Source organism: Hyperoodon ampullatus (assembly GCF_949752795.1).
Source record: "Hyperoodon ampullatus genome assembly, chromosome: 17".
Classification (NCBI taxonomy): Eukaryota; Metazoa; Chordata; class Mammalia; order Artiodactyla; family Ziphiidae; genus Hyperoodon; species Hyperoodon ampullatus.
The window spans coordinates 8123694-8144712 of record NC_136930.1 but is presented as its reverse complement, the minus strand read 5'-3'; the positions used below and the strand labels follow the sequence as shown (position 1 = coordinate 8144712).

Sequence of the window (21019 nt, the reverse complement as noted above, 5' to 3'; positions counted from 1 at the left end):
AGCCCTGACAATATTGTCAATGTCTATATGGCAAACTGCCCAAATCTCAAAAACTGCAGGGAAATAAAGCCCCTGAAGCATGTGTTACTCTATCAGCAAATGTCCAAATCTTTTCTGGCCTGTACAGTTCCGAAAATAGCAGGATGTGGATCCAAGGAACTGAAGCACCCGCTTCAAAATGAAGGACACAGTGAGTGCGTTTGCTGCTCACCAGACAGCCAACTAAGTTCCCCCAAGTGTCGTCGGAAGTCCAGCTCCCCATTCTTCCAAAGCCTTCGAGGTCACCCAGGAGGGGACCACGGAGAGAGGAAGGCCTTGGATGCCAAGATTCCCCATCTCCAGGAGAGCGCAATGGGGATGCAGAGGTGGACCAGAGGCTCTGGCCTCGGGACTCCGGAGGCCCCGTCCCTGTTATCTTAGAAGAAAAGGACTGATAGTGGCTGTGGCCCAAAGATCCACAGGTGAAGACGTGAACCTTGGAGACCCTCTTTATAGCACTTCTAACTGCACGGGGCTCTCTGAGTGGGATGGGGAAGTAAGCAAATGGCGGGGGAGGGACAGACGCCGCGTGGGGAAACCATCCCTCAGTCACCGTCACGGGACTGATTCCGCAAAGGGTAGGGAAGATGCTACTTCCCTCTCCAGGTTCTGGCTCCAGCCTTTGGCCGTCTAGGAGACAACTGAAAACTGTTCAGAGCAGCTGCAGAATTACGGCCTTGGGGACTGGTAATCCTTTTGGAGCATGGAAGCTTAGAGAAGGTATCACAAAATGCTGTTCCATTAGCCCCCAGTGACCCGACGGCCAGCCTACTATGTGTAGGGCCCTGTGGTCCAGTGTAGAGATGGGAACACAACATGATTACAACCTGCTTACGGTGACGACGGAAAGAAACCCCCCTCCACTCCTGCTAGAATAACTGAGAAGAGGGATACCTGGCCTGGAGTGAGGGCTTCTAAGTGGGGAGAGCAATGGGCCCCAGAGATGGATTGCATCAGTCATGCTTCCCTGGCACTGCTGACTGCTGTAAGGCTCCGTGCCCCTGACTCCCAGTAGAAAGTATTTTTGGCCTGGCATGGCGCCTTATTTATTTGCAGAGCTGTTATTCTATAAGATCTGAGCCAGAGGGAGGCCAGGTTTTTGCCAGTCATGCTGAATCTGCCATCTTTCCACCCTTCCACCTTGTATTTTTACTCGGTGTCCCAAGTGTGGGTCCAGGAGGAAGGGCTTTCGGTTGCTCTGTGGAGATTCTTCCCAATAACTCCAGGACTTTTCACCTGCTCTCTAAGCCTCAGCCATGGAAAGCACTTTAGCTCTGAGTCCACAGCATCTCCCAGGCTGAGAGTATCTAGGCCTGTTTTGTTGACAGGCCGGGGAGAAAAGGCCAGGGGGTAAGGGAGCAGCTGGCACCCACACTCTGCATGCCCCCCTTTTCCTGTGTGCCAACATCTGCAGCAGAGTGAATGGCGGTTATCCTTGCACCATCACGGGCAGCTCTGAAGGGGGAGGGTCCCTGGAGAATAGCAGAAAAGGAAGAGGCAGGGGGACCTCCCACATCTTTCCTTGATGCTTTGAGGCAAGTGATGGTAAGAGAGTAGGGGGGGACGTCACATCACTTCGCGACGGTCACCCTTCCTCTACAACTGCCTGTACACACAGCCGAAATTAGACTTGAATAAGCGTAATGCAGTAAGCATTGCTGCTTATAAGATCTGCTTCTTCTGAGAACCTGAATTTGAGTCGAATGAGTCTAGTGATAGAGCTTTAATACTTGAAGTGATCCTTTTAACTTGAGACTTGGCTTTCCTTTTTTAAGGATTAGTTGAAAACCTGAACTGACAGTACACAATAACCTATGTGAGATTGACCAAATTCTTTTTTTTTTTTTTTTTTTTTGCAGTACGCGGGCCTCTCACTGTTGTGGCCTCTCCCATTGCGGAGCACAGGCTCTGGACGTGCAGGCTCAGCGGCCATGGCTCACGGGCCCAGCCGCTCTGCGGCATGTGGGATCCTCCCAGACCGGGGCACGAACCCGTGTCCCCTGCATCGGCAGGCGGACTCTCAACCACTGTGCCACCAGGGAAGCCCTACATCTTCTTATATGAATTCATTCTATGTATTTATGATACAGATACTAGCCAGGTTTATTTTTTCTCTAGTAATATAAAGTCAAGCTGTTTGATGAAAATGGCAGTTTATTTACTTGTTGAGATACAACTCATACGGGAATAATTGCTTTGGGAACCCTTTGAGTACAGAATGCTTTAAAAGTGTTCTTGTATTTACCAACATGGCCCTCACTGCAACACATTCTACTAATGTAAAATGAAAACACACAACTGAATCATCACGATCAGTTGAAATTCATTTTTTCTACTAGAGAAGAATTTACTATGAAAAATAAAAACAGGGAAATACTCATTTTTAGTTTGTAATAATAAAATTTCATTTAGGAAGACTGCTTACAAATGAGAGCCACTTTCTAGGAAGCAGGTAAAATGCGAGTTTAAAACAGTGTTCTAGTAGGTATACATAAGTCTAGAAATACTTAATTTGGAAAGCATTTAACTGGAGGTTGCGAAGGGTCAACACGAGGGGAAAAAAACCAACTAGGACAAATCTTGTCCTCAGGTTCTCACTTGCAAATCCCAGTGGTGAAGCCAATGGAAAGTTTATGGAAATATCTGAAAGGCACATTTGGCCTAGTTCAAAAGCTCTCTTAAATTAGTATTTTAATACATTGTCCTAGTTAAGTCTTGTCTTTATGATCCTTTTAACATTGCTTCACCCAGGGTCCATTCATAGCTTACTCAGAAATCACAAAAATGAGGATGGGCTAACAAGAGACCTTTGACCTTTTGTTTACTTTTGGAGGTAACTTGACTTCCTCATCTTCGCCATCCCAGTGCTGAGAAAAGGCCCTATGTAAAAAGATTCATGGATCCAAGGTAAGCTTTGTGTTTTTTAACGCTCAGAAAAAGGGAAGTAAAAACAGATGTAAAATATATAATACTGGTACTTAGCTTGGGAGAGTTTAGTCCCTGAAACTAAATTGTGTGTAACTGACAGTATCTAATGTCATGAATATTGTTATAAGTTTTATTGTATAATGCTGAGTATATAAATGTCATTGTAACTGTTTATTGCATTAGAAGGAGGAAGTCAGGAAACCTCTAACTTCCTGTGATCTGTATTTACAAAGCTTCTATTTTGTCCTGGTACTAAGATACACAGCTATGTATCTTCTCAATGGTACCAAATTTGGTTTCTGGAAATGCAGGAGCAAAACATCACCTCACGACATTGTGGAGTCAGTTACCAATGAAACTTGATTTCCTCAGAGAGGTAGACCTTGTTAAGCACCCACCATCAGGTTTTTTTTTCAGACCTATCTTTGCAGGTAGGACCAAAGCAGTTTCTGGGAGAAATCTGCTAAGAGAAGAAGGAGGCGGCGAGACATTCTCTGCTCAAGACTAAGCCTTGTCCTGGAAGGATAATTTGGACCATACACTCTGGAGCCAGATGGACCGAGTTCACATCCCTGCTCCATCATTTACGAGCTCTGTGATATCCTTACTTTACGTAACCTCTCTGGGCCTGAGTTACCTCATCCTTAAAAAAGGTACACAATGAAAGGGTTTTGTCAGAATTTGAGTTCAAATATCTTGAGCATTGTTTTCTCAACTTAGTTCTCATTATGATTTTATATTAAGTTCTTTCACTTAGATTTGTCTCTTAGCCCAGCTCTCCCCTCCCATTGATAAGGGGGCCTGTATGGGGAAAAGCTGTGTGAAGGCAGAAGGAGACGGTAAGCTAAAAGCTGAAAGAGCTGCTTTAGTAAAAACTCTGTGAGCTTCCCTGCCCTGCCCCGCTCTACCTTGGTAACTATCTAGCATTATTTCACAAAAAGGAGAGAGAGGCCTTCTCCTCATGATGCAACACAACCCTCAGTGGGCTTCTGTGAATCAGAAGAGGCAGATGGGGCCAGGGACCAGCCAATGCAGGGTGGCAGGGCTAGAGAAGAGGAATAAAAGCAGATGCCACTCTGCAACCATGTCTCTAGTTCCTCCGCCCTCTCGAGACACTCCCAGGCGGTGCTCGGAAACATGGTCAAGAATTGGGGCAAGGTGTTAAACAGTTACCAGAAACGTATCAAATCACCAAGCATGTCTGGCTTCTCTGTTACGCACCAGGCATTGTGCTGGCAATTGGCGACACTAAAAGATGATGACGACGTCCCTGACCTCAAATCCCCGTCTGGCTCATCCAGGGACCCATATATTTTTAAGACCGTGTGTGGAATTCAGAAACAGCTGAAGGCCCAGGAAATCTGCGACTGCATGGGGGACCCACAGTTGGCGACATCAAGGGAAGAGAAACGTAGACGGTAGCTCGGAGGAGAGAGATTTCAGACAGAGGGTGCCCTGCAGGGCAAGAAAATGAATTTTTGCTTTACATTTACATTTGCACCTCTTAACTAAGATCGTCTGAAAATGTTGATGGCACAAACGAAGTGTGAAGTCCTGCTTTAAAACCGAACAGATCAACTGCTTATAGCTTAAGCATTTAATTAGTCCTAACATCACCATTTCAGAAATGTCCTAACATTAATACTGACGAAATACAATTTTTTTCGCAAGAAGGGGTGTTGCATCCCTTGGCGTCTGTGTGCACAGGGACGTGGGACATGAACAGAATTCCAGGTGAAAGGCCAGGAGGAGGTGGGCTCTGTCCAGACGTTGCACACGTGTCGCCCGTCCCGCCCCCGCGCCCCGCCCCATCCCGATCCCGATCCCGATCGTACAGGGTCCGCCAACGCTCGCGAGAGCCCTCTCGCCTTCCACGTCTGCCACGTTCCAAAGGACCGGGACAGACTGGAAAGTCGAAAGCAGCTCGCGCTCGCAGGCTGCTGCGTCGCGCCAGAACAGCCCTAAATCTGTAGGGGGTGGGGGAGCGCGGCCGGGTTCCGTCCCCCTCATAGGAACCCTTGTGATTGGCTTCATGTCCCGTCACTCAGCTTTCCGCGGGCGGGGAGGGGGCGGGGCTCAGGCGAGAAGGGGCGTGGCCTAGGGGCGGGAGAGCGGCGCGCTCTCGCGTCGGGAGGGCAGTCACCGGCTCGGCGCACGCGAGGGCCGGGCGCGCGCAGGAGGCACGCGGGCCAAAGTCCTCAGAGGCGCTGCGGGCGGTGCCGAGACACCCGTGCGGCTGTAGAAGCCGCAGCCTGCACCCGCTGCAGCGTCCGCCGCAGTCAGCGCGCCCCGCGCCGCCCGCGTCCCCCACGCCCTGAGGGAGCCCCCCCACCCCTCGCCTGCTCCAGCGGTGCGCGCCATGGCCCCGCGCAAGAATGCCAAGGGCGGCGGCGGCAACAGCAGCAGCAGCAGCAGTTCCAGCAGCCCGAGCAGCTGCACCAGCGGCGGCAGCAGCAGCGCCGGGGCCCGGAAAGGTCAGAGGCGCTACGGGGCCGGGGTCCGGGTCCGGGGTCCGGGTCCGGCCCTGGGGATGGGGCCCGGGCGGCGGGCGCTGCGGGTCCACCGCCCCAGATGCCGCGGAGCGTCCCCTCCATCCTCCGCGTCGTTCCTCATTTGGCCGCGGGGCGGAGGCCGCGCTCGGTGGGTCTGGCGGGCGGGCTGGAGGGGCCGGGCCGAGCGGGGTCCGCGGCCTCGGGTTGGTCACGCCGGGGAGCCCCTTCCCGGCGGATCCTTCACCTGCAGTGCGCAGCCGAGATGGAGATCGTATTGATCTACTCTTTCTTGGCTTGCCGTGTAATTGGTGATGGGAGTAAGAGAAACTGTTTACCTTTGCCGTGCATATTTTGGGGAGTTTGGAAATGAGCCAAAGTTAGAGAAAATAAGTTCCTGCCAAACCAGCAGCTTTTAAGAGCAACTCAAAGGAGAATATTCTATGAGGGCTGCAGGGGTGAGTGTGTGGGAGTGATCTGAATGTTCTCGAAGATTATCTTAGATATTTTTGCTTTTATGTAGCTTTCTTATGGTGCGAATACTGGGCGAGCTTCTCTGTTTTTTCCCTTTGTCTTTTAAAAACATCTATTGGATATTCACCTTTCTCTTCCATGTGCTTATCCAGGAAAGAGGGAGAACAGATGTTTTAAATCTGTTTCATCTCATATTTCAGTGGTTCTCGGTTTCTTTTATACTTCCTTTGACTCATATTTAGGATATTGAAACTGCAATACACATGTGTATTGAATGTGAGCTGTAAACTTTCTTTTTTGAAATGATTTTAGATTCTTTGTTTCCTGAGGTCTACAAGTAATGTATTTATATGTATCAAGAAAGTCAATCAGAATACTATAGTCATACTTTAAAGAACTGTTTTTTAAATGGCACTTACCACCATCCGACATTATTTATTTTCACATGTATTGCCTTGCTGTCTCACTCACTCCTTCTTGTTCACCCCTATTCCCAATTCCTAGAGTGGGTCTGGCCCTTAATAGTTGCTCAATACATTATTTCATTAGTGGATGAATAAATTTAAATGGTAGTGCAATTAAAATCATTGCATAAATTTACACTCTGAGAACTAATATTTGCAGAGAAAAAGTACAGTTTGAATTTGAAAACAAGCATGTTAATTTACCTCTGGCGTAAGTAAAAGTTTGTGTTCCTTTGCCACTTGCCCTTAAATGCCAGTCAGTTGACTTAAACAGGCAGACGGGTAGATGCACTGTCTCAGGCAGCTCTGGCTCCCCTTGTTAAAGTTTCTAAATGAGAAGAGCCCATTGGGCAGCTTAAGCACCAAGCAGAGAAAGCTGATAAACAAGACTTTAATGTTAATTGTTTTCAAAAGTTTTCTGTAGCTGTTTACAAGGAAAGCACATCTTTGTTCCATTTTGTCCTTTGCAGTCGTGGGTAGAGTGGGTTAACTATATCCGAAGCAGTTGCTTCATTATATGGCCTGTTGTTGGTGGGAATTAGTATTAGGAAGTGTGTATTATATTCCCACCCCCAGTGGTTCAAGAACGAAACCAGTTTTAACAGGTAGGTAATACATTTAGGAAATGTTAGGACCTAAATGAATATATTCCAACTTTCATATTCAGGCATTTTAGAGCAAGTTCTGTCTGTATTTGAGGACCTACAGCCTTTTAAGTATTTTACACATCGATTCTATAATTGTCATGAAACAGACATAGTGTATAAAAGAGAACATGTAAAAGAGAGAAGTATCTATTACCAGAAAAATCCCCAAACAGAGAGTTGGTATTGGAGTGTTGCGTGTTACATAATGAGCATTCTTTTTCCGCAGCTGCTTTTTGAGTAAATGGTGAGTTCTCACTGTGTGCCAGGTAGAAGGCACTGAAGATGGTGAGGAGGATTCTCTCAGTTGTAAGCAGTTACACTGCAGTGTGAAAGTTTGATTCTTTTTATATTGGTTTCTTATAGTAGGGTATACCGGAAAGATCGAGCCACTTCTCTTTTGTTGCTGTGTTTATTGGGTCACTGATGTGTAGACATTGATGCCCAGGTCAATCCCATGTGCTGGGGAAATCATAGAAGCTGAAGAAATTTTAGCTGTGGTGTTACCGTGAGGCCCAGAAAGCTTGTCTGGCTCATTAAAGGTTATGTACTTCTTGGAAACCCAACTAGTTAATCCAAGACTAAACCCAGGTTTTCTCTTATTCGATCATTATATTATAGTACTGGACTTTAGGTTCTCTAATTTTATAAGATTTTATGGAAATCTTAAAGTAGATTATCTTTTAAGTTTCCTTCTGGTTCTCTGTGGCATATTACACCTAGTTATTTAAGAAAAGTATTCTTTTTGTCATAACACTGATTAACTTTTCTTTTACTAAAATTATGTGTGAAACAGTATATTTGAAAATCTTAGTTTGAGAAGAAGTACATGGGCTGAAATAGTGTGTTTTTTGAGATGTTTTGTATTGAGAGTTTGAAGTTGATGATGACGTTGGTCACATTAAACATTATTATTTCTTAAATTTGTGCATGAAAGTACAGTGGAAAAAGGACCCAGTCCTTTGAAGCATGCATTTTAGGGAAAATGTGATTATCTGGACTTCTGTTTATGTTGGTGGTCATTTTTTTCAAAAGTGCTTTGAAACTGTGACTTTGGGGATTTACATAACACTTGGATTTTTAAAGCAGGTGTCTGTTTTTTGTTTAACTCTTCAACTTAAATTGAGAACATTAAATGTCTAGTTTTTTGCAGAGCTCAGTTTTACCTTTTCCAGTTTTATTCTTTAAAATATATAAGAAACATGAGTAAATTGGACATTTTAACTTGCATATAAAATCTTGACTTGCATGGCCAGTTGAGGCCCAGGGAAACCTCTTTCAGATTTATTGATTTGAAAATCTTGGTTAAAAAGAATAATGATGTGCTTTGGGACTTATTTTGTAGTTACAAACACTGGTATGTATAATGTTTTTGTTTAGCTTTTCCCTTTGGAGTATCAATCAGTCTTTCCCTGTAGCTTCTAACTTGCTACAGGAGTGGAAACATCTGACTGTTTATTTTGTCTAATAGTGTCGTGCTACTACATCATGCTTTACCGGTAGGTGTCACTGTAGAACAATTTTTCCTCTTTCAATTTGAAGCTTCAGGTTATGTAACACCAACTAGTTTTTAAAATTTAATCAGCCCTGTACATACTCAAAACCATTGATGGACATCTACTTACAAAATGCTCAGCCACTGCTGTTTAATTCTCTAAAAAATCTCTAACAAAAGGTTTTGGATTTAGGAGTAAGAGTTGGCCCCTAGCAGTCTTATTTCTTTAGGCTTACTGTATTCAGAATTCAGTGCATTGATAGACTGTAAAATTTATACATTTGCAGATATTTGATGGGTGTTAATCACAATTCTTTGCCTTCCTTTTTCCTTTCAGCATTTCTTAGACTACTTAGTAATTAACAGATACAATACATTGCTGATGGCTGCCGTGAATGAGGAGGCCTTAGTGAAATTCCCTTTCTTTAGCCAGAGAATGTCAGTTAGGGCCAGTTGTTTAATCCTCCACTAGCCATTCTAGAATGAAAACATAGGAGCACCATAATTCTTCCACTGTAAGAACTGTGTGCTGTTTTGTGTTCAGATGAACAGCGTTTTGACCACCTGGCCAGATTGTATGAAACCAAGGGCTAAAAAATGTTCTGAGGGAATTCTTGAACACAATTTTCACAACCTGTTTTTGGCTTAGGAAGTAAAAGGAGAGTTCCATACTTTAGCTTTGCTCTAAAATCGTGTGTCTCAGAGAGATTACTAGGAAATGAGCAGTTCTGATTTTCAGCAGATTACCAACAGGGTACGTTGGATAAAGGATCATGTGGGCTGTCCACTCTATTTTTAGTTAGTATTGGAAATTTAGCCCCTGCGTTCTCTGATCCCAGTAGAATAAACCTTATTTTCTCCAGAAAAACAATGCAATGTAGTTTGGGAAAGTCTGATGACCTGGATTCGTATCCATTTAAGAACCGTGTGGCAGGTCACTCAAAATTTCTAATCCTGGTCTCCAACGGAAAGAATTATTCAGAGTTGTGATAGCCCTAAAATCAATTTTACATGCCTTCCTGTTCCTCAGATTTTTCATTAAAGTACCTCTAATGGTAAAGGTGAGTATAAAATTTTGGAGAATATATAAGGCTGTAGAGCGAAGCAGGCTACTGCATGCTTGAAACTGTTTTAGGATTTATTTAAACAAATCATTTTCTGTTATATTGTGTAGCATCTGTTTAAGTGAAGTGGATGTTCTAGAGGGCATGTTTGTACTGGGCTCTGAGTATCACTTGACACATTTCTGCCTTCCTCTGCGGGTGTAAGTATCCCATCTGCACATCACCCTTCAAGTTGCTGATTTACCCTCTAACCCCTCCCAGATCTGTGTTGTCTTGTGTTACTGGAGCTCAGATATATTTCAATCTTTTGATGCTACTCGTGCGCACTGTTTTAATATCATGAAAATATGCAACTTAGTTTATGTCTTGGGTACTTCTGCATCTCCCACATGGTTTGACTTCATTCTGTACTAAGATACAGAACATTTTAAAATTCACTTCCCTTTAATAAATCCTGTATGTACATAGAACCCTTTCGCAGTTTACCCAGATCTCTGGGGAAAGCCTCAGCCATCTGTCAGGAGACGTGAGTGTGCTCAGGCTGGCTCTTGTGTTTCAGTATCTGCTGCCCCAGCATCCGTGCCTGTTAGGATGTTCATTTCTTCCTTCTCTTCATCTCTGTGTGCCACTGTAGGGGCACCTATTCCAGAGGCGAGCGCTTTAGCCATTTCACTTCCTGGTAGTGCTGGGAGCCAAGGTATTTCCTCATCAGTCGTTATTATTTTTTAATGAGAGTGCTTCAGGCATTTGGTCTGCATTTAATATTTGTTTTTCAAGGGTGTGTCTTGTTTACCTCTGGCTGATGGGGCTATCTTTTAATGGCAAATCAGTGAGTGTAATTTAGTTCTCATCAGATTGATGACACCTGAGGACAGATTTGCTGTAGATAACCTGTTAGACTCAAAGGAAATTTTGAGCTTACTTGGTGAATAAATCTTTTTTTTTACGTCTTTATTGGAGTATAATTGCTTTACAATGGTGTGTTAGTTTCTGCTTTATAACAAAGTGAATCAGTTACACATATACATATGTCCCCATATCTCTCCCCTCTTGCGTCTCCCTCCCTCCCACCCTCCCTATCCCACCCCTCTAGGTGGTCACAAAGCACCGAGCTGATCTCCCTGTGCTAATCTCCCTGTGCTATGCGGCTGCTTCCCACTAGCTATCTATTTTACATTTGGTAGTGTATGTATGTCCATGCCACTCTCTCACTTTGTCCCAGCTTACCCTTCCCCCTCCCTGTGTCCTCAAGTCCATTCTCTATGTCTGCGTCTTTATTCCTGTCTTGCCCCTAGGTGCTTCAGAACCAACCTTTTTTTTTTTTTTTTTTAGATTCCATATATATGTGTTAGCATATGGTGTTTGTTTTTCTCTTTCCGGCTTACTTCACTCTGTATGACAGACTCTGGGTCCATCCACCTCACTACAAATAACTCAATTTTGTTTCTTTTTATGGCTGAGTAATATTCCATTGCATATATGTGCCACATCTTCTTTATCCATTCATCTGATGATGGACACTTAGGTTGCTTCCATGTCCTGGCTCTTGTAAATAGAGCTGCAATGAACATTGTGGTACATGACTCTTTTTGAATTATGGTTTTCTCAGGGTATATGCCCAGTAGTGGGATTGCTGGGTCATATGGTAGTTCTATTTGTAGTTTTTTAAGGAACCTCCATACGCTTCTCCATAGTGGCTGTATCAATTACATTCCCACCAAGAGTGCAAGAGGGTTCCCTTTTCTCCACACCCTCTCCAGCATTTTTACTTGGTGAATAAATCTTTAGAAAAGATAGTCACAGAAGATCTTTGGAAGGACCGGGGCTGTGCTTTGGCCCCTGCGAGTTCCGGGTGGCTTGCCTAGTCGTTCTGGCTGTAGTACGACTGCTCTCATGTGCCGTAGAGGCTCTCTGTGCTCTAACGCAGGTGGGACTGGGGGTGGTGGGCGGGAGGGTGTCTGGTTAGAGTGGAAACCATTATTGCTGTACTTGGAGAGGTGCCAGCGTTTCTCTCCTGCATGTGTTCCTACCGATTTAACCCTGTGACTCATTCTGTGTGGAAGCCAGCAAGCAACAGTCTTAATTTTGAGTAAGAAAATATGACTTGAGAAAATAATTTTACTCTATCACCAGTATTGTATAGCTGCCATTTCTCATATCTTATATAGGTTTCACAGCCTTTGCTGTCATTCCCTAGTGCAGACTCGGTGCTGTCTTGTTGTTCTCTTCTGTCTCTAACTTCTGGTTCTTGTTTATTATATTGCTAATATACAGTTTCTCACGCTGTCTTTCACACTGTTTTAATTCAGTTTTCCTGAATTGGTCTCCTGGAAAATCTTTGATTGGTCTTAGGTTCACAGGTAAATTTTATTTAGAAGTTAATTTCTTTCCCTTACATGAAAATAAAAATCTGTGTTGTGAGTGTTTATTGAAAGAATACCTAACATTTAACGTATCCATTCTTTGAATCAAGTCAATTTGAATAAGATGGCTGTCATTTACTGAATTTTATAAAGTATTTATAAATTGTTTCATGCTTTTTGCTTTTTGGTAGCGTGCCATCTCTCTAACTTTCAGAATACAAATATTTCTATGTGCTGTTCTTTAAAACTGTATCTATTTGAAATATTACATATTAAGACGTTTACAGAGATATAAAGAGCAATGCAGTGGTTACCACGTATCCACCATACAGATGAGGAAGTAAAATGTTAGCAAATTCTTGGTTTCTCCTGTCCTGTATTATCCCTTTCCAACCGCTCTTAAATATTTTGTGATAATCATTGTCATGCATTTCTTTGCAATATGTAATATATGTTGTGTAATGTTATGTTGCATATTATATATTGTATATCCATTTGCATAAAATATATCTGCTGTTAAATGCCATATATACGAAAATTGCTTAGGAAGTATATCTATATCCCTATGTATAGAAACATAAATATATACATATATACATACATACATATACACTTGTTTAGCACATGTTAAAAGTTTTATGAATAGGTTCACACTTGGCACATTAATTCGACACTGTTTGAGATTGTACCAAACTGGCTGTTTGTTTTCATATATATAGTTCTTCACTGTATGAATGTGCTACTTTTTCTTTAGCCATTTTGGAGTCCAAGACCACTTTGTTTTCATTTTTCTTCTTTCAAAAACTGCTGCCCTTAACACTCTTAGAGCTCTTTCAAAAACTGCTGCTCTGGACACTCTTAGAGCTATCCATCCTATACATGTCTAAGTGTTTTTCTAGAGCAGCGGTCCCCAACCTTTTTGGCACCAGGGACCGGTTTCATGGAAGACAATTTCCACAGACACTCGGTGCGGGGGCAGGGGGATGGTTTCGGGATGATTCAAGCACGTTACATTTATTTTGCACTTTATTTCTATCATTATTACATTGTAATATATAATGAGATAATTATACAACTCACCATAATGCAGAATCAGTGGGAGCCCTGAGCTTGTTTTCTCACAACTAGATGGTCCCATCAGGGGTGACGGGAGACAGTGACACCTGAAGTGTGTTGCTTGTGTCTAGTCTACTCCGTGATCTCGTTTTGGTCTCTGTCACTGCAGAAAACCGTTCTGCACAAAGATAGGACACTGGAAATGGAAGCGTGCTTTTCAGTGCTTACGTGGCAATCTCAGGATATTCCGTCTTGACTTTAATCCAGACGTATGGAGATTTGAAGTTGTCTCAAACATACCTTTAAGGCCACCATCATTTGTGATCTCAAGCAGTTGATCCTCTTCTAGCATGGAAGTCTGTTCACCTGGCTTATTCACAAAGGGGATGCGGATCCATTCCTTCCCAGTTCGGGGGTCTTTTGTGGTTGGGAAGTAATGCTCAAAGTCTTTTGAAAGCTGAGATAGGGGATCATACACCAGCTGGAAGAAAGAAGGCCCTGGCTCAGTCTCTTTCAAAATCTCTGCTGATGTTTGAAACATGTCAAAAATCCCATCGTTCACTCGTCGCCCCTATAATTCCAGTTTGGCTTTGAATGCAGCCACTTTATCTGCCAACTTGAGCACAGTTGTCTTTCTCCCCTGAAGTGACAGATTGAGTCCGTTGAGCAGGTGGAATATGTCACACAAGTAAGCAAGTTTTGCGACCCATTCTGTGTCACTGAAATGTGCTGCCAGTGGTGACTGTTTTTCTAAAAGAAATCTCTAGAGTGTCTCTCGTAACTCAGAAACTCTGGCCAGTGATCTACCTTTAGAAAGCCACGTCACTTCTGTGTAAAAGAGAAGACGTGTGTGTTCTGTGTCCATCTCCTCACAGAGCTGCGCAAACAGACGTGCAGTTAAGGGCATGTACTTTAATGGAGCTGATAATTTTAATCACATCCTGCAAAACGTTGTTAAGTTCAGGTGACATTTTTCAGCCTGCCAACATTTCTCTATGGATGACACAGTGCGTAGACTCACATTCAGAAGCTACTTCTTTGACCCGAGTAGTGAAACCAGAAAGCCGTCCAGTCATGGCAGCCGCTGTCTGTGCATATACCGACACAAAATGACCAGTTCAGTTTTCCTGATATGTAATCATTCAAAGACTTGAGTAGTTCTGCAGCTGTGGTGTTGGTTAGCAACAGAAGTGCACATAACATGTCCTCGTGCACATCCTCCTGAAAAATATATCATACAAAATCAAGCATTGTTGCCTTGTTGTCAACATCAGTAGACTCGTCAACCTGGATTGCGTACCACGGTGACTCATTAATCCTCTCGAACAATTGTGTCTCAGTATCCTCTGCTATTTCATCAATTCGTCTAGTTATGGTGCTAGCTGAAAGAGGAACACGTGCCACCTGTTGAACTGCAGCCTTTCCTGAAAGTTCACGACAAACGTCCTTAGCAGCAGGCAGGATCAACTCTTCACCAAAGTAAAGGGCTTCTTAGCTTTAGCAGTGCGGTTAGCCGCTAAGAATGATGCTCTCTGTGCAGACGCTGAGAGCATGAAGTAGTGGCTGTTAATAATTGCTTCCGTTCTTCGTGTTCACATTTTTTTCTTTTGAAAAACTCCAGAGGCTTGTCTTTTAATGCACGGTGCTTGGTCTCCATTGGCGAAGCAGTTCTGAAGGTTTCATGGCTTCGTTGGATAGCAGGTCACCACGTATTATACAAAGCAGGCTTGGAGAATGTGAATCACCTGTTGCAATGAACCCGTAATTTAAGTAGGACTCTTGGTATTTTCTTTTAAATGCAGCTTTCTCTCTGTTGGCAGTCTTAGAGTCTTCTGCTGTCTCATCATTGGGTCTTTCCCCCTTTTCAAAGAAGTTCTCCAGTGACGTTTGTTTTTTACTGATTTTGGCGAGGGTTAGCTGGTGGGCTTACCAAAACTGTGACTGAGACAAGTGCACGGCGTGGGAAAGAGGCGAGGATGGAAGCGGTAAATAAAGTAACGGGCAGGCTACGTGCGGACTAAAATAAGTGTCGGATTCTGACTTAGAGCCTGCCACCAGATGCAGCTGTACAGTTGAAGTACATCAACTCACTTGCCACTATAAAGCTTGCCACCAGATGCGGCTTAATTGTCACTTGTTACTCACTGATAGGGTTTTTTTTTTTTTTTTATAAATTTATTTATTTATTTACTTATTTATTATTGGCTGCATTGGGTCTTCATTGCTGTGCGCGGTCTTTCTCTAGCTGCGGCGAGCGGGCTTCTCATTGCGGTGGCTTCTCTTGTTGCGGAGCACGGGCTCTAGGTGGGTGGGTTTCAGTAGTTGTGGCTCGCAGGCTCTAGAGCACAAGCTCAGTAGTTGTGGCGCACGGGCTTAGTTGCTCTGCGGCATGTGGGATCTTCCTGGACCAGGGCTCAAACCCATGTCCGCTGCATTGGCAGGCGGATTCTCAACCACTGTGCCAGCAGGGAAGCCCACTGATAGGGTTTTGATATGAATCTGCGAGCAGTTGATTTATTATGGTCTCTGTGCAGTCAAACCTCTCTGCTAATGATAATCTGTATTTGCAGCCGCTCCCCAGCGCCAGCATCACCGCCTCAGCTCTGCCTCAGATCATCAGGCGTTAGATTCTCATAAGGAGCCTGTGACCGAGATCCCTCGCCTGCGCAGTTCACAGTCACCGCTGATCTGACAGGAGGCGGAGCTCAGGCAGTAACTTGAGCGATGGGGAGCGGTCGTAAAACAGGCCACGGACCAGTACTGGTCTGTGACCCCCAGGGTTTGGGGACCCCTGTTCTAGAGCATAATTTAAGATTGGAATTGTTGGGTCATAGAAAATACACATATTAAACTTTACTAGGTATTACCCTTTTTTCACCCCAAAATGGTTATATCAGTTTACACTCCCACCCCCCGTGAATATAGCTACCTGTATGGTGCAACCATATTACCAACGCTCAGTAACCTTTAATATTGCTATTGCCAGTTTTTAGTGGGTGTGAAGTAGCATTTTGTGTTTTAAACTTGCATTTACCTCGTCACCAGTGAGGTTACCAGTGAGGATAACTATTTGAGTTTCCTTTTCTGTGAATTGTTTACATATAACCTATATTTTTTAGGTTTTTTAATTTTAATTTTTGATTTGTAGAATTTCTTTCTTTATCCTGAACCATCTGATTGTGTGATAAAGGGCTTCTTCCAGTCTGTGATTCTTCACATTGTCATTTTCTGTGGTATATTTTGTTGAACAGAATTTTTAGATTTTTAATATATGGATAATAGCATTTTTCTATTTTCTACTTTATGGTTTGTGCTTTATTTAAGACATCTTTTCTAACAGATCATAAAACATTTTCTACTTATTTCTATAAAATATCTTAAATTTTGCCTTTCACGTTTAGGTGTCTAAACTATGGGGTGTAGATATTATTGCATGTATTGTGAGGTAGGGATCGGATTCAATATTTTTAAAGAATGGATAATGAAAATTTCCTGTACCATTAATTGACGTGTCTTCTTTCTACACTAATCTGCTGTATCACCTCTTGTGTGTAGATACCTGTGGCTCTGTTTTGTTCCTGGCATGTGGAATTGGGCAAGTCCTTGTGCCCTGTCTTTTTCATCATTATCCTAGATGTTTTTGGAAATTTCCTTGCCTGTGTCCTTTTAGAATCTGCTCAGAGTTAATTGTCATGAGAAAATTTCAGGATTTTGACTGGGATTGTATTGAATTTATAGAACAGTTTGGGACAAATACACATTTATAATAGAGTCTTCCTGTACATGAACATAGTGTAACTTCCTACTTATTTCAGTCTTACAATGAATTGTTATAATTTTATCCAAAAGTGATATGCCTCTTTTATTAGATTTAACCTAAGTACTTTATTACTTTATGTTTTTTTAAACTAACATTTTATTAGGAAAAATTAAAAATATACACCAAAGCTAAAAGAATTGTATGATGATCCCATCCAGATTTTACAGTGGTTAACATTTCATATATTTGCTTTATATCATACTCATCAATTAATCTATTCTTTCATGCATTTCAAAGTAAGATGTAGACATCAGTATACCTCATTCCTCAACATGTATGCATGCCTGTTATCAGAGCTCAACATTTGTTATGGTCCCCTGCCCCCTTCCCCCACTGAGGTAATATTATCATACAGTAAATTGCACAAATCTTAGTGTATGATTTGAGGAGTCTGTGTAAATGTATACATCTGTGTAACCCAACCTAAGATGAAGAATATTTCCATGATTCCAGGAAATTCTCTCAACCCTCTTCATTGCTACCACCTCAGCCCTCAAAGGCAAGCAAGCAACCATTGTGCTAACTTTTCTCACTGTAGATTGGTATTGTCTGTTCTAGAACTTCATTTTGTAAGTACTTTTTGTGTAAGCCTTCTTTGACTCAGCATATTTTTGAGGCTCATCCATGTTGCTGGTATGAGTGCCTTGTTCCTTTTCATTGCCAAGTAGTTCATTGTGTGACCATAGCACAACGTGCGATCCATTCTTTTATTGATGTACACTTGACCTTTTCCTAGTTTGGACTAATATGAAGAAAAGTCTATGAATATTGTAATATTGGAGATGTATTTTTTCTTTTTTTGGTGGACATATTTCTTCATTTCTCTTGAGCAAATACCCAGGAGAGGAATTAATGGGTTATAGGGTAGGTGTATATTTAGTTTTATTAAAAAAATAAAAATAAAAACCTGCCAAAGTGTTTCCAGAGTGGTTTTACAATTTAATTTAACTCTTACCAACACTGTGTGGGAGTTTTAGTTGTTCTATATCTACCAACATTTGGGGTTGTCAGTCTTCTTAATTTTAGCCATTCTGGTGGGTGTTCAGTGGCTTCTCATTGTAGTTTAAAATTGTCTTTCCCTGATGACTATGATGTCATGTACTTTTTCCTGTGCTTATTGGCCATATACATTGTTATCTTCCTTTGTGAAGTTTCTGTTTAGGTTTTTTTGCCCATTTTTATTGCTTTTCTGTCCTTTTGTTATTGAGCTGGAATTTTTATATATTCTAGGTAGAAGTTTTTTCAGGTATATATATTGCAAATATTTTTCCCAGTCTATAGCTTGCCTTTTCCTTTTTTCAATAAAATATTTTGAAGAGCGAGTATTTTTAATGTTGATTTTTTTTTATGGTTTTGTTTTCTGTATCTTGTCTAATAAGCTTTTCCTATTCCCAAGTCACAAAGCTATCCTCCCATATTTTCTTCTAGAAATTTTGTAGTTTTAGTGTTTAGGTCTATGATCCATCCCAAGTCAATTTTGGATTAGTTTTTTGTTTTTCCCTATGGTATCCCGTTGTTATGGCACCATTTGTTGAAAAGACTTGGCTTTCATCATCGGATTGCTTTTGGTGCCTTTGTCAAAAACCATATGACAATATAATTGTAGACCTATGTCTGCACTCTCTATTTTCTGGCACTTTCAGATTTATTTGATTATTTTATGGGTTTTAGTTACTCTGTCTATTTAGTTGTTAACCAGTAAATACACTTGGAGGCCTTGAGGGCTGACATAGGTCTAAGATACAGTTACTGATGACCTCTGTGGTACTAGTAGATTTATGTGTGAAACAGAATTATCCTTTTGCTCTGTAAGGTTATGTAGAGTAGGACATTTTTAAGGTGAAATTAATGTATGTGAAGGTGCAAAGCTTATAAGCAACTTGTATTTATTTTTTCTTCTAGAGGTAGTGCAGTATTTGTGTTAATAATTCAGCTGTTGGAATGGTCTTGTGCTCGGTGAGACATTTGAGATGATGAATAAGGATAGAATGAGATTGAGTAAGACAGAGCGCTGCTCACCAGCTTAAGTAAGTACTGATTTGGAATAAATTACGCACATTCAAGACCTTCCCTCTCCCTGGCCCCTCAACAATGCCTTGCAGGCTCTCTGTGGTTTCTTAGCTGATGTTTACCAGTGTTTTCAGCCCCAGCTATTCAACTTTCTGAGCTCAGGACCTACTACTTTCCATTCAGTTCTGGCATGTGGCTTCCTCCCGTTGTGCAGGGAAACCACAGGACATCCTGAGGAGTACTCGTCGCTTCATTGGTGGGTGGGGTTGGCCTTTGAGTTGCATGGCATTGGGGGGGCAACTGACGTGAGGCTGATGAGCAGACACGGTCTAGGACCTATGGTGGCTGCAAAAGCCAGTCCAGTTGAGAATCTCAGCAAGCTGTTGCTCTGCTTTGGGCGTGAAAGTAGCCACCAACTGAAGTAGGTCTTGAATGCGTAGTTCAGTAAAGCTCCTTTTCTTTCTTCAGACTGAGGAGCCAGCCCAGCGGGGTGGTGGGTGAGTGAAGATGAGCCAGCACCACAGTTAGGATTTAAAATCTTGGCAGTCACAGCTCTCCTGGACCTTCAGCCCCCACCCACCTAAGAGGGAAGCCAAGGCTATGGTCGGAGTCCTGGGTCTCTCTCGAGGACCCTTAGTGGACACCACTTTCTCAGAGACCTGAACCGTCACTTACCTTCTCCCTGAGAACTCTCCGCCATCCCCTCCCACAGCCTGGACCCCCTTCTTTCGTTAGTTTTTCTCCTTAAATGAAAAACAAAACAGAAGACACAAAGATCTTGTACTCTCCCTCCTCTAACCAGCCAGATACTGCGAATGAGTAGTACGGCTCCTTGCCTTCTCTCCTTCAGGTCTTTCTGGAATCAGCAGAGAGTCGTTCCAAATCCACTGGGCTCTTCTTGTTTCTTTTCTTTATCTGCTCCCTGCAGGATAGCCTTCCCGAGGATTCTTTGCTTGGCACGGTTCTAATCCCATGCCACACACTCTCCACTTAATAACAGTAGTGACAGAGGAAAAACATAGCACCTGTTACTGACTGCTAACTATGTGTCAGACACTGTGTACTTCTTTATATGTCAGCACTGAATTCTCACAGTAATCCTCTAAATTCCCTTTTTGTCGATGAAGAAATGGAAGCTTAGATCAGTTTGCCGAAGATCATGGAGCTCGTAAACATCGGAGCTGGAGTCAAGATCCCAATTCTGACTCCAGAGCTCCTTTAGTTGAATGTTTTAGATCTCGGTAGTTGTTGCTTAGATTACTCACAACTGGTCCTATTTCATCCTTCTGTCATTGTCCTCTCCATTAATAGGAAGTTAGATCATGTCCCTTCCTTATTTGAAAACCTTGAGTAGTTCCCCCGGGTACTCAAGGTGTAGTTTAGATTTCTTAGCACCATCTAGGAGGCACTTCACGGTCTTGCCTCTCTTACCCTCTCTCGCCATTCTCAGCCTTGCTCTCTTTATATTTATATTAATTAAGCCATATTTAATTGCTCTCTGCATGTGCACTTGCTGTTTCTCCCGTGGCAGCTCCTCTCTTTCTCTTTCCCTATGTGGCTCCTGTACGTCCTTCAAGATGCATCTCCTCCATCAGTTCTTACTCTCCCTTCATCGTCTCCCCAGAGACTGGGTTTTGCAACCCACTTCCCCCTCCCCCAGCACGAGCTTCTGTAGCGCCCTCTGCAGTCAACTGTTTCAGCATCCTCATTGATTCACGGGTTCCTTCAGCAGATGAAAGTGTGACCCAATCACTGACAACAAAATATCAGACTGAACTGGACCCAAGTACTAGCGCCGCCCCTCAGTTTTAACCTTTAGTACGTCAACAAACCTCTCGAAGCATCTAGATAGTTCTCCATCTTTCAAATGGAGATAATACTACTCATATCATACTTATGAAGATCGGCTGCAAAGTGACACCTAGTAAGCGTTTCCTAACTACACTTATTCTGTATGGGTGATACCACCACGACCAAAACAGACATTTTCTTTTGTACCGTGGTGATCTGTTTTCTTTCATTCTTGCTTGATTGTAAGGGCAGCTCTGTGTTAGGAACAGACATCAGGCGCAAACTCCCGTAAAGAGTTTAGGAATTGGTTTCATTTGAAAAGATGTGATGTGATCATACCAAATGTGGTAGGATCAGTGGCTCAAAATGTCCTCAGGGCACG

At 42.8% G+C, this 21019-nt stretch overlaps 1 protein-coding gene across 5 annotated transcripts in view; it reads left to right on the top strand.

Annotated features, from left to right (window-relative positions):
- Positions 1-4949: 4949 nt before the first annotated feature.
- Positions 4950-21019, top strand: part of ASPH (aspartate beta-hydroxylase) — a gene marked incomplete at its 3' end in the record, with an annotated part of 214081 nt that continues 198011 nt past the window's right edge. For 4 of the 5 annotated variants that reach the window (XM_079722785.1, XM_079722784.1, XM_079722787.1 and 1 more), the window contains exon 1: positions 4950-5441. In XM_079722785.1, coding sequence (XP_079578911.1) covers positions 5327-5441 — 115 coding nt within the window. In that variant the 5' untranslated portion in view covers positions 4950-5326. The remainder of the gene's footprint in view (positions 5442-21019) is intronic. The other variant, XM_079722788.1, reaches the window with a different exon arrangement.